The sequence below is a fragment of the Ixodes scapularis genome, unplaced genomic scaffold (assembly GCF_016920785.2).
Source record: "Ixodes scapularis isolate PalLabHiFi unplaced genomic scaffold, ASM1692078v2 PGA_scaffold1__304_contigs__length_218370807, whole genome shotgun sequence".
Taxonomy (NCBI): Eukaryota; Metazoa; Arthropoda; class Arachnida; order Ixodida; family Ixodidae; genus Ixodes; species Ixodes scapularis.
In genome coordinates this window covers 100359522-100377922 of record NW_024609846.1, presented here as the reverse complement: position 1 = coordinate 100377922, position 18401 = coordinate 100359522, and the positions used below count along the sequence as shown (strand labels likewise).

The following is an 18401-nucleotide window of genomic DNA, read 5'->3' as shown; positions in this document are numbered from 1 at the left end:
TTTTACAAAACATTTATCTTGAGAGTCCCATATTATATCACAGCAGCTTCAAAATGTGCAACCCATCCTCTTTTTTTTTTTTTTTTGAGTATTGATTATTGTGAAAATGCAAGATGCACTAAAATGTATTTTCGACACCGATACTTCAACTTTTGACGAGCAATACCTAATATGCCTTGCACTGGCGTCATATTATGCATTTCGCACCTCCACGGAAGAGAGAGGGGATAGCTGCTTTTGTACGAATTTTCAGAGACGGGTTAATCGTCTATGATGTTCCAGAGGGAGAATAGCGACTTTTGAGCAAGTCTGGGACACAGAAAGAAGAGTCCCGGTGAGAGAGTTGCTCCTTCCCTTCTTCTCTTGTGGTTGCCGGATAGTTGACGAAATGACGTCAGGACTCAGGTGCAAAGCATATACCGATACACAGACTGTACCGAAAGATAGTAGCGAAGATACATCCATCTTCGATACTGCCCATGCCCGCGTGGTACTCAAGGCACCCATAGAGTTATTATAATATACGCTGGAGGTTCAACTGGCGCTAGTGTGCTGCTGCAAATTGAAGCAGACAGCAACCACTCGAAAGACTTCCGGTAATGCATTTCTATGGGAAAAGTGAGTGCATTTTCTTCTTGCGCTCGATTACAAAACCCAATATCCAGAATAATTTGTACGTACGAGGTAGCTTGGAACATTTCTCAGTCAGGCAGACGAAATAATTGGTCCGTTACGGCGTTTTTATTTCAAATTAATTGCATTAAAACCGGTGCTAAAACGGCTTCGTACATGTATTTATGTGCACTGTCGGACACTGTTAGCGCAAACACGGCGTCGGCGCTTTTCAGCATGGGGGATATACGTGTCAAACGAACGAAGGACATCTTTAAAACTAAGACGTTGTAGGTACGCGGTACTTGACTCTTTAATACTCCATCTACAATATTTTACAATATTTACATTAGATGTGCGGAGTCCATGAACGTTAGCTGCGATCACAGGGAGCTTATTATGTCACGCCGGTCGTTCCGTCTCTCGAGCTCGTTCTGGTCCCGCGGCACGCGCTTGTCCTTCTTGTCTTCTATGCGTACCGCGCAAATGGGTCTCTACAACGTTAAGAGCTACGCAGTAACACTGGATCAGTAACCCCCTCCGCGTGTATGATCAAAATAATTTGAAGGCCAGGTAATATAGTAAGATTTTCAATAATTACTGCTTTATTCTTTCTGCTCCGTGCGAATATGCTTGTTCTACGTTCAAAACATCAGACATCATCAAAACACAAACAAAGAGACGCCTTTCCTACCCCACGTACCTTGTTCTTACGTTTTGAATGTTTTTAACCGCTTGAAAAAAATGCAAGACTGGCATATTAGCAATATATAAGCGTCACCGGAATGCTGGCGAGCATTGAACTCGCTCTATATTCCTTTCGATTGTTATTGTAGAGGGCGTGTAGGCGCAGTGAGCTACGGGGGTTATTATAATTGCATTATAATAACAGGCGCAGTGAGCTACGGGGGTTATTATAATTGCATTATAATAACAAGAAGAAGTGTCATGGCGTCAGCCGGTCGCAGATCAGGGCAGCTGAGCTGGACTCCTGCTCTTTTCACCATGTTGTGCTTTTTCGTCGTTCTCTGTCAAAGCCAAAGAATGAATGTCTCCGAAGTGATTGCTGCGGAACAGCGGGTCTCGCCCGAATCAACAGTCCGGGACGGTAAACGCCTGCTTCCTCGGCCCACTAGGCCTAAAACCAGCCACTCCGTCAGTACCACGAAAATTATGCTACTTGGATTATTGATACTCTCCGGCGATATCCACTGCAACCCTGGGCCCTTCCGCGTGCAGTGCTACAACGCAAGAAGTCTCCTGAACAAGGTACCTGAACTCAAATCCGACCTGGCCTGTAATTCACCCGATGCATTGTGCGTGTGCGAAACGTGGCTTAGTGACTCTGTTCCGGACCATGAAATATTTGGCCCCGAGTTCGCCGTGTTCAGAAGAGACCGAAGTGGACGTGGAGGCGGCGTCCTGGTCGCCGTAAAACGTAAATTCTCCCCTGTGCGCCGTGCGGACTTAGAGGCTCCCAACTCCGAGCTGGTTTGGACCGAACTTAACTGCCGAGGCGGAAAACTGCTTCTCGGTTCACTGTATACAGTGCCCCCAATACAGGTCATGATGTCTTCGCTGAGCTGTGCGCAGTTTCCGATCGGATCAGCTCCCGTAAAGAAGGACACATGAACATTCTGTTAACTGGGGACTTCAACCTCCACATCAACTGGAATTCTGTTGATCCGATGCCAACAAATGAGACAGAGGCCAAGTTCCTGGACTGGATGCAGTATGCAAACCTCACACAGATTGTCCGCTTTCCAACGCACGTCCGTGGCAATGTTTTGGGTCACACCCTAGACCTATTTCTCTGCCGGAACCCTGCCCAATTACTATCTGTGTCTGACACTCCCCCGCTATCTAACTCTGACCACATTGGAATCTCCTCCTCCTGGAACTTCAGCTGCACAAGAAAACAAATAATCTCAAAGCAGGCAATCTTGTTTAACAAGGACGGACGTGACTCACTGGAACGCTCTGTTGCCCTGGCTCCTTGGTTTCTCTGCACGGACTTTCTGACAGACTACAACCCATGGGACCTATTCTATGATATGTTCTGGGCTGCATGCAGAGACTCTACGCATACTATGATCTCTTCCAAACACAAGAAAGGCAAACCATGGATAACTGGACTCATCAAGCAGCTATCAAGCAAGACTAGGCGCTTCTTCAAAAGGGCCTCAAAAACACAGGATGCCACTCATTGGGCGGCATACAAGGATCTCTTGAGACAGCTGAAAAGGGAGATAAGAGTATCCTATCGGAATTACCTCTGCGACATGGCAAGCCAGGCAAGAACATGCCCCAGACGTTTCTGGCAGTTCTACGGATCATTACGACGTAACAGTGTTGCTACCCAGTTTCAAATAGGAGGTACATGCACTGACAATGCTCAGGTCATCGCCAACTCCTTTGGCCAACACTTCAGCGATGCTGTGCCCGCGTTTAACAACTCCTGCCCTCCTCCCCAAGTTGAAAGTCCCCCTGCTGAGAAGCACAACCGCACAGAGTCAATTCCTATGTTCGTCCCGTCACCCTTTACCACCGAGGACGTTGCGGCTGCCATCTCCCAGCTGAAACCTGGCGCCTCCCCTGGCCCAGATGGCATTCCCCCCTTCCTGCTGAAGGCCTGTGCTGCGGCACTCTCGTCCCCATTGGCAGACCTGTACAACTACTCCTTTTCCAGGGCACTCATCCCTGATGTCTGGAAGCTAGCGCATGTGACCCCTGTCCACAAAGGAACGGGGAAACCACTGAACTCTCTCGAAAGTTACCGGCCAATAAGCCTCACCTGCATCCTCTGCAAAATATTTGAAACCTTAATTTGTAGTAAAATATCCACGCACCTAGAAGTCAACAACCTTTTATGCAGCTCTCAACATGGCTTTAGGAAGGGGCGGAGTTGCGAAACTCTGCTCTCTCTCCTGCACCACGACCTGAGCAGTGCCCTGGACAGCTCGAAGGAAGCAGATGTTTCTGTCCATAGACTTCTCGAAGGCCTTCGACAGTGTGAACCATGACCACATCCTTACCAAGCTCCCAGGCTTTGGGATATCCGGAGCAACCCTTAAATGGGTATCGAACTTCCTGGGTAATCGCCGTCAGCGAGTTAACTTCCACGGTGCCTTTAGCCAATGGCACAATGTCAGAGTGGGTGTACCTCAGGGCTCTGTTATAGGGCCACTCCTCTTCACCCTCTACATCAACGACCTTGCGGTCGACATACAATCTAACATTCTTCGGTATGCAGATGATCACATACTGTACCGCATAATCCACTCCTCTCACGACCGCCAAATCCTGCAGTCCGATCTGCACAAGATCTGCAGGTGGTCAGAAGTCAACGGACTGCTCCTCAACCCAGACAAAACTGTGTACCTTAAAATATCAAGAAAAAAGAAACCCGTCGACGTCGTCTACAATGCACAAGGGAAGCGCATACAAGAGGTCACAGACACTAAGATTCTTGGTGTTTGGTTTGACAAGACCCTGTCCTTTAGAAGGCACGTTGACTACGTCTGTAAAAGGGCGAGCAAACTGAGAGGCTTCATAACCAGGACGACAAGAGAGATGCCAAGCCATGCCTTTTGTACACTGTACACGGCTCTTGTACTGCCGGTTTTGGAGTATTGCTCCTCTGTCTGGAGCCCCCGCCAGGTTGACCTACAGAGGAGACTAGAGTCGACGCAAAGAAAGGCCACAAAGACAGCACTCTACTTGCAGGACAAGAGGGCAAGCAAGCTACCCTATGAAAGGCGGCTGCAATCCCTCCGGTGGTCCAGACTTGATAAACGTCGACTGTTCTTCAGACGGGTCCTCCTCTACAGGTACCTACATGGTGTCTGTCCCATCCCCGATGGTTACTTGAGGAGGTCTAGGCGAGACCCCTCGAAACTTGAACAGCGCTTTGCCCGCACCATTAGTGCCTCTACCTCCCTCTTTGTCCAAGCGCCTACCCTGTGGAATCACTTACCAGATGCTGCTCGCCAGGCCCCAAGCGTAGACGAATTTAAAGATCTGGTGCGGAATCACCATGACACCTACTCTCTTCATTAGACTAAGTATTCTCACCCTTTTGTAAATTACATTCCAACATCTCCATTTCATCTGTTAACGTATGGCCGAGGAGGAAATCAGCATATGTATGCACGGGCTTCTGCCTTTTGATTGCCTCAGGCTCTCGGTCGTATGGTTGTTTTAGCCAATAAACACCTTTGAACCTTTGAACCTTTGGGGCGCCCTCTAGGGTGTACGTAAAAAGGGTGGGCATGAATAAACAGGGGGCTTTTTCCGTCCGAGCTCTCGGAGCGTCAGCTGTGTCACTCTTTCCTCCGCGGCCCTCGGCTCTGGCCGTCACCTCGGCCGCCTCGGCTCGAACCCGCCCACTACAGTTATTTTGCTTAGAATCGTTGCTTGTTTTTATTTACACACCTGTTGTGGAAAAGAGGTTTGGGCGTGAAATATAGCGAAGTTCAACATCGTTCATTGATGAAGAAAACTGCGCTAAGCAAGTATACACTTTTACAATGGTAATAAACGTACATACTATTCGGTACGACCAAAATAACAAGTGTTCCATGTTATTTTCCGGCGAAGAGACAAAATGCAAGCGCGTTTTCCCTTGGGAATGCACAAGAGCACCGCAAAAGTAGACTGGTCGCTGTCTGCTTCAATTTGTCTCCTGGAAGTCGCATAGACACTAGCGCCAGTTAAACCTCTCGCGTACATTATAATAACTTTAGGGGGGTATTAGAGCACTGCACGGGCCGGAATTTCTAGGCCCGGCCCGGTAGAGGCGCGACCCGGGCCCGGTCCGAGCCCGATAGAATTTTTAATTTCTAGGCCCGGCCCGACCCGGCCCGGGCCCGGCAGAATTTTTAGACAGAAGCTTAAACCCGGCCCGAGCCCGACGATTTTTTTTTTTTCTATGTGAGTTTGAGTTCTGCTTGAGTCCGACAGATTATATACATGAGCCCGAAAAGATTTACAGACTTTAACCTAACAACAGTCTAAGCATAAATTGAGCATATTTGATTTAAATTTCTTTTAAACTTGGACCGAGTTCTTTTGACACGATAAATATCCTGACTTAGATGATGTATTTTCGAAAATCGGGGCGAAATATGCAATTCATAAGTGGTTTTGAGGAGAAAAAAAAACAAAAAAAGCTGGGCAATATTTTATTTATGCGTTTCTTGAAGAGATGTTAGACTTTTTGTTGTTCAACTCGTTTCACAGAGAACTTTCCTCTCTACATGTCTTTGTGAAGAAACAATCAGAATTACGCTAGTACATATTTAAAAGGCTGTATAAGCATAAAATTATCTATGGTAGTTAGGTTATCTTTGATGGCATAGTCAGGCCCCCTGCACAAAGTGCAAAATCGAGCTCACGTTTTTTCTTTCTTTTATTTATTTTTTTTTTTTAGTTTGGAAGCACGAAATCTGTAGGTCGCTCGGACCGTAACCGCTAAACAATCTTGCAAAAAAAAAAAAAAAAAAAAAAACTTTCAGCTTTTTTACTTTAATGAAGAAGGAAGACCAGCGGAGCTGTACAATGGAAAGTAATGGCCGGCCGCAGGTCGGCAAGCCAGATTGGAAAGGCTGCCGCCATCTATGAGCGACGGCGGCAACCAAATATGTGGCTTGCTGCCGTCGCTCATAGATGGCGGTAGGTGCCCAGAGTTTGATGTCTTCATTTCTTTGCGGGGGACACGATCCTGGGGAAACTACAGCTCCGCTGTAAAAAGACACTCATGTTGTACCCTGCGACTGGAGTTCCCTCGTTTTCTTGACCGCACTTTGCCACCATGCTGGTGGAACCCATACGTTTCCTTTTACCCACGTGAAAACTTTCCAAAAACAAAGCGTCGTTTTTTTTTTTTTTTTTTTTTTTTTTTTTTTTTATGGCGTTGGGGGGTAGTGATTTTGCGTCTCGCTTTTTTTTTTTCGTTGAACCTAAAAGATTAATGAGCACACTTTTTGTTATCAACAATTTAGAATTTGCGGCACACGACTGCCCAGCCACGGCCCGAAAAATATTTTGTTCAAGCCTGAGCCCGGTCCGGGCCCGAGAAAATGCCTGCTACCCGGCCCGAGCCCGTGCAATCCCCGGTACGCCCCTCCTCCCGCTACCGCATAGCCATGTGGCATACGCGAGCAGGCGCAGGTTACTACGGTAACAACTCTTGAGCAGCCTAGGGAGCCTTCATTTGCGCTTTGCTAGGGTGATGCCACCCTTTGCAATACCACTCGCCGACAAACCAGCAGCCATTTTGTTCCTCGGCGATAATCCGTGGGGCTTATAACCCTCACGGAAAAGCACCTTATCTCAGAAGTTCGGAGCAGCGTTGTGGAACCCACGGAGGGAGGATTAGCATTTTCCCCCTCGGATGGGATTACCGATGGACACAAAGGCCCCTTTCCGGCGCACGGGGAAACAATGAGAGAAACAAAATGGCGGTGGAAGAGGGTGTGGGAAAGGGAAACAGGCATTTGACATCACTCTATGCGAAGCGCACATGAAGGCACTCTAGGTGCAACGGCTACTGGCGGTAGTAGCTGCGAGGACGCGCGCGCAGTCGCGGAGGCACTGCGAGAAAGCGCGTGATCTGTACCGAGGGTTCCTAAAATTCCCTGCCGTCGTAGCGCTGCACGTTTTGCAACAGGCTTATTTAGCAACGTTGGCATAGTCGTTGTAGTCCAAGGAGATTAGGAGACGCCTCGCCCTCGTCTCCTCCTCACTTATCGGCCCAGCACGTGACCTACCGGACGGAGCTGTTTGCTTCACGTCTACTCCGTTTCACCTTCCGTCCGAGCACAGCGGACGCTAGGAGCCATCCCAGCCAATGCGGCGTTGAGGGAGTGTCATGCGACCTTGAGCTCCCTGTGTCGCCCCGCCCCACCGGCAGGTCACGCGACTTTCTCCCGGCGCTGGATCGGCTGGGATGGCTCGTGGCGTCGGGGAGTCTCAGGGGGTCTTGGACCCCCTACTGATTTTAACGGATGGTCTGAGACCCCCCTCCACAGCCCCAGCATTACTGAAATCAAAATCATATCCACAGCCCCAGCATTACTGAAATCAAAATCATATCTTGCGATAAACTAGCTTGTTCTCAGGGATGTGACATTTAGGGATTAGCAATTTGAGGGTTGCAGGTACAGCGTGGGCAGAGCCAGCAATGGGGTTTGTTTTATGTGCATCTAATACATCTCGTCAAACCTCCCCCCCCCCCCCCCCCCCCCCCCCTTCTTGCAGGGGCCCCCATTCAACCATCCATTTCGAACGTGACATGTCACGATCTGGGGTCACGTTGGGCACAATATGGTTTAAACTTTTTATGACTAGGCTTCACACCTATTGCAACGTGCCCAACGGGCCTCCCAAGCAGTAGTTGTCTCCCAAGTACGATACTACGCAGGAAGGAAGTTCGCGCTGGATACGGGACAGTTGTAATACCTCCCTGCCGTTTTCATCCTTCACCCTCTGCGTGCTGCCACCTTTGACTACCGAGCCGTGGAACACGTTCAGAGCGTGCACACTCGCTTTCTTTGGCAGAATATCAGTCGCCGCGCTTGCCGTCCACAGCCCAGTAACTAAAAAAGCTCAAGACGGAAAAGAAAACTATCGTAGGTCCAGTTTCGTTTTTGGGTTACTCTAGATTGTGTTTCCTGTAAATTTTGCTTTATTTTGTTTACGTTAAAAAAACGTATATAGTTGTTACATGTGTATTGATATAATGCATTAATCTTGAAAAGATTGCGAAACACCTATTATGACAAATCAAAGATTCCACAAACACCAAATTTAGACAAGTACTAGAAGACAATCTGGCAACGACGAGGTGTAAACCATGGCTGCGCACATAGCAGGTATGTTATCGAGCGTGGTTCGTGTCAAATCCCTCCTGTTTCTCGACCAAAATGCCCCTATTCCTGTTCTAATTGTCACTTTTATATCTGGTTTACTGTAGAAGAAACTTTTAATCGAAAACAAAATTTTTCAGAACTCCGACGGTTGGAAAGCAGTTGCATCTACACTGCTATCCAGCCTTTTGATAGTTGCAGCAGTCGCATCTGACGATCGCGATCACTGGCTACCTTTCGATGCACGCCTCGACACTTTTCAGATGACGACGCAGAAAACAGCGTCTCGGCGGAGCCCGAAAACAACTCGGACGCTGATGACGATGCGACGGGCAACGAGGCATGGGCCGACGTGCTTGGCAAGCTGCTTCGCTCGAAGCCGCCCCGGACAAAGACGCCGATCTTATTCAAGGCTAAGAAGGATGCGCAGATACGTGTCAAGGAGGCACCGACACCTGTCGAGGTTGTCGACGACGAAGGTGAAGTAAAGCCCCTGGAAACGCAAAAGGAGAAACGGCCGGAAGAAGCGCTGTACATCTCCAAAAGAGCGCTTCGAGAGAGAAACGAAAAGGCACGTGACATCGGTTTTTGTCGTGCTCGATAAACAGAGGTCTGTCATTTCTGCAGTCCATGACAGGATAAGAACGTCAGGTGTTAGAAGCTCGCGCTGGAGGCGGGACAACTGAAACTCCACAATGCTGTTCCCTACCTTTCGGTAACAGATGTTAGAATTCGTAGTTATGTGAGGACTATGGATGGCGAACGATTTCAAATCAAGTTAAATTTGTGTATCTTCGGATTAGTTATAGCCATGTTTAGTCGGACTGGGCAGAGCCACGGCGCCGCAGAAAGATTAATTAATGGCCACAGAAAAGGGGAAGCGGGGGGGGGGGGGGGGGGGGGTGCATTTTAAAGTTTGGGAACCAATACAAAAATGAGGGAAGATTAGAAAAAGTTAAACAGGCTGTGGTAGAACCTCGGAGGACTCTGCCACAGTAGAAGAGAATGCTTCTGCAATTACCTCAGTAGAAGTGATACTAGTAATTTTATGCACAGAAATCGAGTGTCTGTTTTGGTGCTACTGGTGTAACCACGAAAGGCTCATACCCAGTCATATTTCAGAAGCGAAAATGGGAGGAGATGTCTCGGAGCAAGCCAGAATCTGGCGAGAAGGAGAGGCACCTTGCACGCCTCGCAACCAAGTAAGTAACCGCTGAGATTTCTGTGCTGATAGTAAGATCCGAAGCCCTGCTTCCCATTAATGATATATACCCTTAGACGATGGGGGAGAAAGAGGTAGAAACAAGGAAGACAGAAAAAGGTTATCGATATGAGATCTTTCTGTCCAGTTTGTTTTTTCATCTCACTGCTAATGTTTGCTGGATATGTGCTTCATTGTAATCAATGTCTTGTGACATCATGATCAGGGAATCACACCTGCATGCAAGCCCTCCTTTTTTTACTAAGGATCCATACCACATATTTGAAACAGCTTCCAGCTACAAGCAATACACCAGCACCAGCAGTAAATAGCTGTGCCTAGAAGCTGCCCCCGCAATCATATATACTAGTATGTTGGAATTTAAGAAACAAGTCTATGTGAGTTTTGGCCCTCGCAACGTGAATTGTGTAGGAGCTCATGTTCAAATCTTCATGTGTCCTGATATCCTATTCATTTAGATGTGTCTCTCTGCAATAAATTGACTGGCTTTTTCAGGGGTGTTGTGCAGCTCTTTAATGCTGTCAAGAAACACCAGAAGGAAGTGGAGGAAAAACTCCGTGCTGCCGGGGAGTCTGAGACTCGGCGAGACAAAGTCATGAAAACGTTGAGTAAAGGTGCCTTCCTGGACATGCTCAAGGACAAGCAGGTGGGCATTGAACATCTTTTTTTCCCAGAGACTGAGGTTCATCTGTGCCAGCGAGTAACCTGCTGGTATTGATCTGACAAACTATACTATAGATTTTATGGCATAGTTTGTTCGATCACCATCAGCAGGTAAATTGAAGGCTTTATGAGCGGTGGAAGGAGGGAACATGGTCAGGGTTTAGTACAATTCAGTGCCTGTGCTGTTCCTGGATGCTGTTGAGACAAAAGGAGGAGAGCTGGCATATGTGGCTCCGAATGGCTAGTGCGCATGTCGACATGTGTGAAAGCGTAAAACCTTCCGACCCTCTTGCCTTTAATTTCTTGCTTGCCCAGTCTTCTCACATTGTTGGTTAGCCACCCGTCGCTCTGTTACGTTCCACCTGATCCTCGTAAGTGTTCCAGACAATGTGTCTAAAAAGGTGAGGGTTATCTACTGATGGATGCAGTTCAGGAGCATTCGCCTATTGATTTGACCATAATATATGGCATGAATAGAGAATCAACAGCACTGCTGTCCGCGATGCTGTTTGCATTAACCTGATACATTGAAAAGTAACTATTTTAGCCAGAAAATTAACTTAAAAATTCATAAATTTTCCAGAGACTGCAGTGATTAGCTTGCTTAGTACTTTGTGGGAAAGCAGCCTCTCCTTATAGGCTGTGTAGGCATACCTCGGCAAACCTCACTCATGAGGGCCCTCACTCACCCTCATCTTCACAGGTGAGGTGAGGGTGAGTGAGTTTCTGAACCAGGAAAGTTCATGAGCGTGAGGGTGAGTGAGTGTGAGTGAAGGTGAGTGAGGGCCGTGAGGGCTGTGAGGGCGGTGAGGGCGGTGAGGGCCGTGAGGGCTGTGATGGCGGTGAGGGCCGTGAGGGCGGTGAGGGCCGTGAGGGCCGTGAGGGCTGTGAGGGCCGTGAGGGCCGTGAGGGCCGTGAGGGCCGTGAGGGCCGTGAGGGCGGTGAGGGCCGTGAATGCGGTGAGGGCCGTGAGGGTGGTGAGGGCCGTGAGGGCGGTGAGGGCCGTGAGGGCCATGAGTGCGTGAGGGCGGTGAGTGCGTGAGGCGCCCTTCAGATCGAGCATCTTTCTCAGCAATTTTGGTGTTAATGGCGGGTTGTTCTCTAGCTTTCCCTAGATCGACACGAATTGCTGAGATCGGGTCCGGCTCGAAATAAGGAAGCAACTCAGAGCAATTCGAATACGTTTGAAGCGGCTGCATCCAATCAGGGACGCAAAATTTTCACGTGATACCTGGTGACGGTGATGATGACACCCAAAGACTTGGTTCTGGTTTGAAATCGATCGTTTTTTTGGAAATAAACTGTTTCAGAAAGGTGCATTAGTATTCTTAACGAGATTTAAATGCATAAAAACACGTTTATAACGCATAATTGTGTCTAAATAGTGCAAGAAAAATAAAATGTTATGATGACGATGGCAAATTGCAGCAATTGGTTGCTGCGTGTGATCGCGGGCGGCCCGTGTTGCTGGTGTTGCGACGTAAAGTTTTTGGGCGAAATTGCCCCATCTGAAGCTGGCCTGAGTGGCGTGAGGGCCGTGAGGGGTGTGAGGGCCGCAAGGGCGGTGAGGGGCGTGAGGGCGGTGAGTGGCATGAGGGCGGTGAGTAGCGTGAGGGCGGTGAGTGGCATGAGGGCGGTGAGTGGCGTGAGGGCGGTGAGTGGCGTGAGGGCCGTGAGGGCGGTGAGTGGCGTGAGGGCTATGAGTGCGTGGGGGCCGTGAGGGCGGTGAGTGGCGTGAGGGCTATGAGTGCGTGAGGGCCGTGAGGGCGGCGAGGGCGGCGAGGGCCGTGAGGGCGGTGAGTGGCGTGAGGGCGGTGAGTGGCGTGAGGGCCATGAGTGAGTGAGGGGCGTGAGGGCCGTGAGGGCCGTGAGGGCGGTGAGTGCGTGAAGGCCGTGAGTTCAGTGAGGGTGAGTGAAGGGCCGAAGGTGAGTGTGACTGTGAGGGTGAGGATGAGTGAGGGGCCGAGGGTGAGTGTAGCTGTGAGGGTGAGGGTGAGTGAGGGGCCTAGGTGAGTGTGGCTGTGAGGGTGAGGGTAAGTGAGGGCGACCTAAAATGCCGACCTCTGTGTGTAGGTAGTGCTCGAGCAAAAACAGCATATTTATTAGCACCCTTCAATGGAGCTAAAACTTGTTACAGGTCCCACAAAGGGGCAAGATATCAGAAGTTGGTTGAACATAGGCAGCACTCTTAATAATTGTGCTCCATTTGTTCAGTGACCACCTGGAATCATTGAAACATTTGCATCCTGTGCTTTTCTGAAGGGCTTCAACAAGACCAAAGAAGTGTCTGCATTATTTGAAAGTTTGAGGCTCTTGCAAAGCACTTCACTTTTCTAGGAAAAAAAAAAGATTGTGCATGTGTTTACTGAAAATCTCATATTCTGATAGACTTTTTTCTTTCTATGTCTCCCCAATGTATAAAGAAAATTTCAACAAAATTGTTTGCGAAAAAAAAAAAAAAAATGTATGCTGTGTTCAAACATTATTTGTTTTTTTGTCTGTGTGTTTTTTTTTGGGGGGGGGGGGGGGGGGGATTTTGTTAACTTTTTAGGTTTTCCTGCACAACCTACAGGCTCGAAACGTTAGGTAAAGATTAGGAAGATGTTGCCAAGTTGAGTGCATTTTTACATGCGACATGTATAGAGTTCATAGAGTTTAACAAAGCTGTGTATCGATAGTTACAATTTATGAAAAATATTTGAGCTTTGTCTTGCTTGTAGTTAGCATAATGGGAGGCATCATATCTAACAAAGCCTGAAAACTGGACATCTTAACGAAGTCATAACTCTTCCTTTTAAACTGTCTTTAACTTGAAAGCTTAAAGAATAACAAATGTTAATCCGACTCATATGCCTAGCTTTCGAAAAATGCAACCGTCTTGTATATCAGTAAGGCCGGCATTTTCAGAACCACTATTAACCCAGAGCAGTGAGGAAGTAGAATTGCTCTCTGACAGCGAAGTCTCAATGGATACAAGTACATGCTGTTTGATGGCTCGTCCAGTGAAGTATCCATTGAAATCTGTGGTTGCTATAACAGGATGGAGCACATCTTTACTGCATCAATGAGCTTGGCACTGGCATACATAGTGAAAGTTTGCACACTGGTGGCTTTAGAGGCAGGTTTTTAATTATTATCACAGGCTCTCTTATATTGCCGAACATTGGGACACTAAAAAGAAAGATTCAAAATAGGAGCTCAATGCTTACGTGCCCATCAAAACAGCTTCTTTGAAAAAAGCCCTCGTACATATACCCGCCCTTGACCCTCGTAGAGACTGCACACCGCTCGACTAAACTGCTTCTTTAGAGCGAGTATAAAAAAAATTCCGTTAGAAATTTGCATATTACGCTTTGTCGCACAATGTCATCCCCCAGGAAAAGCCACAAGACAAACCGGAGACGTGGACTATTCTGCGAGACGACTTCATGCTCGGTGCAGACATGAAGGATTGGGACAAGCAAGATGAGGATGATGAAACTGTAAATAAAGACTAGTAATATTGAACTATGCGTGGCATTATCTAGCAGTGAAAGAGTAAGACAACTCTGCCACAATTTATAGCTGCGGTATAAGTTGTTTTCATAATCAAACAATATATGACTTTTCCTTGACCTTTTTAGCTCATCTTATTTCATGGAGGTTTGTGATAGTTGGTACTCCCTTTCCTCTGACCTCCTCTGTTAGTCTTCCAATGTGCTAGCACAATGAGTGCCACTTTACCTTTTTTTTTTCCGTGTTGCTTGTCCACCCAATATTACTGAAAAGTGTTACAATGACTCGGACTGTATTTAAGAATGTTTGGGAGTTGGGAAAAGGTCCCATTACTTTCAATGCTTAGCCTTCCATGTTGGTCTCCGACATAGTAGCAGGAAAGAATGTTGCTGAGCAGGGTGCTGTCTTTTGGGCTCCCTTAGCGTATCCGTGTCTGCTGTCCACCATATGCAATGTCCCAGAGTGCCCACTGCATGGTTTCAGTTAGGGCTGGCCAATTGATTGATTAACCTACCAATTAATGATTTAATCACAGTTAATTATTTTAACCAGTTAATCATTAAAATATGACAAACCACAAGAAAGTAAAAATAAACGCTTTCTGCACGCAGATGTGGACAAGTACACCTGTATGAAGGACGAACTTTCGGTAAAATTTTAACCCAGTCAATTGTAGGGCGAAATTTGCAATTCCAGACAAGTTCAGAAGGTTGCACATGTCCCGGCCACTTTAATGCCGTGCTACCATCTGTAGCAGACTTGTGAACAATCAAAGGAGGTTGCTCTTGGTGGGGAATATCAGCGAACCTCTTTGCCTCATGCAGCTGAAGTAATAATCTGCAAGTGCCAGTGTCTTTGAAATGTTCTCAACTCCGCATCGAGGTTATTCATAATCAAAATTCTATATTGTGCCACTTATCACATATTTAGCAAAAGCAACAACAAAAAGAATTTCTCTTTAAAAATATTGTTTAAAAAAGAATGAGACCGATTAAAGGGTTGCAATTAATAGGGTTACCAATTTTAATCGCCACCCAGCCCTAGTTTCAATGCATTTTAGAAATTGAAAACACACATGCAAGCAGTATTGTTTCCTACGTTTCGTGAACTCCTGCATTCAAAATCGCTACCTCAAATTGTTGTGCATTTGAAGCTTTGTTTTGAAGTATAAAGATAGGGAATGCATGCTTTGCAGTGAAGGTGAATCCAAGATGTCTTTGCACTGTCAGGTTTCAACGTCTCTTAAACACTTGCTCTAAGACACCCGCAAATCATGGCCGCTCATTCCAACCGCCAGAACCAACTGCCCCCGAGCTACCACTTCTTTCTCCTCAACCCGGTGGCTCGGCTGTGCATGGCAACGGTCGACGAGTCTCGTCGGCCAACCCGATACCTTACAATCCTCCCCCCTTAGATTAAATGTTCAGCCGGTCTTCACAAAACTTCAGCAGCTGGTCAGCATGTGCCAGTCCTGCTGGTCGTCCAGTATTGCGGTCCTTCAAGCGATAGTCGTTCAGCCCCACTTTCCCCACCGCCACGAATGGCCCCGAGCGTCTCGGTGCCAATTTTGCCGCCACGCCCTTGCTGGCATCGCTTAGAGTGTGCAGATCACGGAGAACTAGATCACCGATCCTAAAGTTACACTGTCGTCGATTTCTGTCGTAGTAGCGGCGCTGCTGCTCTTGGGCTCTTCTCTGGTTCTCTAGCGCAAACTCGTGTGCGTCTTGCAGCCTAGATGTCACCTCTGCCACGAAGCCTGGAGCTCGGCTGTCTGGTGTAGGAAGTTGACCGGGGTTTTGTTCCCATGGTTTGCGGAGCTGGCGCCCATAGCACAGAAAAGCTGGCGTGTACCCTGTGGTCACACTTTCGCAAGTTCTCATTGCGAATGAAACTTCAGGGATACGTTGGTCCCAGTCACAATGGTCATGGCAGTATGCCACGAGGCACTGCTTCACTGTTGCGTTATGCCGATCTACCATCTGCCCTGCAGGGCGGTACGGTACCGTGTGGCGGTCTTTGATGCCGAGGTGCTTCATGACGTTCTTCCACAGCCGAGAAACGAAGACTCTTCCATTGTCACTGGATATGCTTTTTGGAAAGCCATGTCGACAAAACACGCCAATCATTTTTTCCAGGATGGCCTTACTGGTCGGAGCTCGAAGGGGAAATAGTTCAATAAACTTCGTGAACTTGTCGATGACCACGAGAAGATATCTGTGGTGGCGTTTTGATATAGGTAATGGCCCAATTATATCTACGCTCAGGTGTGCCATAGGTTCCTCTGCCCAGGTACTGTCCATTAGTCCCCCCGGCTTTTGACGACGAGGCTTCAAAGTCTGACAGGACGGGCAAGATCGCACATAGCGGGAAACGTCAGACCTCATACCGATCCAAAAATACCTATCCGCGACCCGCTTCAGGGTCTTGAAGTACCCCAAGTGTCCGCTTAAAGGGTTATCGTGTGACAACTGCAGTACCGTTTGGCGTATTTGTTTTGGAACCCAGATGAGCTTTCTTTCCCCTGAAACCTTTAGTAGCTGTCCGTCATGATCGATTTCACTATCATCAGAAAGATGTTGTATTCGACGTGCTTCTGTTTCGTCGGTCGGCAGAGTTCGGTCTTGGAGGTAGCGAATTACCTCGGAGATTTCTGGATCTTTCTGTTGTTCATCAGCGAGCTGGGATGCATTGAGGAGCAGTGATATGTCCGTCTCCTCCACTGTGGCATTTTCCTCGAACCGAAGTCGGTGCTCTGGCTCCACCGTCTCTATGGGGAACCACTCATCGGTTTCGGTGTCCAGTGCTTCCGACGGCGGTCCCGTGACTGGAGCAGGGAACCTGCTCAAGGTATCAGCTGGGATGTTTGCTGCTCCTTGACGGTGTCTGATGAGGCAATCGAAACCTTGCAAGCGTAGCACCCATCGACGTACCCTGCTTGAGGTCTGTTCGGTGGTGAACATCCACTTGAGAGAAGCGTGGTCGGTGTGTACCTCAAACTTGGTATATTCCAAATACGGCCTGAACTTGTCAATGGTCCAGACTACGGCCAAACACTCCCATTCTTGCACGGTGTAGTTCCTTTCAGCTGCGTTCAGAGATCGACTAATAAATGACACTGGCCGCAGTTGTCCCTCCGTGTCCTGCAAGAGGACTGCTGCGATGCCGGTGCCGCTCGCATCGGTCTCCACCACAAACGGTCGGTTGAGATCAGGGAGTGCAACCACCACCTTGTTTGCCAGCATGGTTTTGAGCTGGTGAAATGCCATTTCTTGCTGGTTGCTCCAACGCCAGGGTACATTCTTCTGTAGAAGAATGGTCAAAGGACGGGCCACTTCAGAGAACTTTGGCAGGAAAGACCGGTAATACCCGGCCAATCCAAGAAATGCTTGAATATCCTTGACACTTTGGGGGGTTGGGAAGTCGCGTACAGCTGCAACTTTATCTGGGTCAGGCCTGCACTCTCCCGGTGAAATTATGTGCCCTAGAAACTTCAGCGACCGCCTACAGGCTTGCGTCTTCGTCGGATTGATGGTAAGCCCAGCGTGGGCGATCCTAGACAAAAGCACTTCAATATGCCACAAGTGATCTTCAAATGAACTGGAGTATATCAAGACATCATCCAAGAAGGCCATACAAAATTTGTGCTTGATTCCCACAAGTACTTTGTCCATGAGGGCTTGGAATGTGGCTGGTCCGCCAGCCACGCCAAAGGGCATCCTTTTGAATTCAAATGTACCCTTGTGGCATATGAATGCAGTCTTGGGGATATCCTCGTGGCGGACAGGAATCTGGAGGAAACCTTGGGACAGGTCGAAGCTTGTGAACCACTGAGCTCTGCCTAACTCTGCCAGTACCCAGTCTGTCCGTGGCATCGGGTATACCGGAACTTGGGTTTTAGCATTGAGCGGCCGGTAATCAACAGCTAGTCGGTATCCTCCCGACTTCTTCGCAACCAGGACTGGGGCACAGGACCACTGGCTCGAGCTGGGTTGTATCAAGTCCTGCTGCAGCAGATCTTCGATACAGGAATCCATAATCTGCCTTTTGTGAGCATTGACGGGGCGAAGCCTGCAGCGAATCGGCGCGGAATCTCCAGTGTTGATGGTGTGCTCCATCAGTCCCGTGCAGCCAGGACGTTTGTCAAATAGCGTGCCGAACTTTCCCAGCATGGTTAAGACATCCGGATGCTTTGCATAGTCAACGTCAGGATTGTCGGCGTGCAGCAGATGTCGATCATCTGTAGGCATCTTCTTGTTATGATAGGCCTGACGCCAGTCATTTTCTCGTAGGGACTGATCATCCGCAGGCTGTTCTCTCTGCACACAAGGGCCTTCACTTGACTCGGCGAACAATCGCTCTAAGCTATAGACTTGTTCGTTATTGGCCTGACCGGACTCTTCTCTTTGGATTTCACCCTTGGAAAACGGAATACGCTTCTGTTGTTCAGACCCGATCGTCCAAGCGCTCGAAGAAATGTGTATGGAGATGCCGGTAGCGTTAAGAAAGTCTCTGCCTAGCACTATGTCCCTGCAAAGGCCTGG

The 18401-nt window shown here is 48.2% G+C and overlaps 2 protein-coding genes across 2 annotated transcripts; one reads left to right on the top strand and one right to left on the bottom strand.

Annotated features, from left to right (window-relative positions):
• Positions 1-8467: 8467 nt before the first annotated feature.
• Positions 8468-13872, top strand: LOC115315548 (RRP15-like protein). The gene is made up of 5 exons (XM_042290278.1): positions 8468-8486; positions 8705-9051; positions 9603-9682; positions 10198-10348; positions 13743-13872. The coding sequence occupies exons 1-5, from the start codon at positions 8468-8470 to the stop codon at positions 13860-13862; spliced, it is 717 nt and encodes a 238-aa protein (XP_042146212.1). The 3' UTR covers positions 13863-13872.
• A 1403-nt stretch (positions 13873-15275) lies between these two features.
• Positions 15276-15896, bottom strand: LOC120846222. The gene has a single exon (XM_040217915.1). It carries the CDS (start codon positions 15894-15896, stop codon positions 15276-15278), a length of 621 nt encoding a protein of 206 aa, XP_040073849.1.
• Between the last annotated feature and the right edge of the window lie 2505 nt (positions 15897-18401).

Coding starts and splice junctions, on each gene's coding strand:
- LOC115315548 (XM_042290278.1), top strand. Junction 9,052..9,602: donor TTCGAGAGAGAAACGAAAAG/GCACGTGACATC, acceptor GTCATATTTCAG/AAGCGAAAATGGGAGGAGAT. Junction 10,349..13,742: donor ACATGCTCAAGGACAAGCAG/GTGGGCATTGAA, acceptor GTCATCCCCCAG/GAAAAGCCACAAGACAAACC.
- LOC120846222 (XM_040217915.1), bottom strand. CDS start 15,896: ATGAAGCACCTCGGCATCAAAGACCGCCACACGGTACCGTACCGCCCT.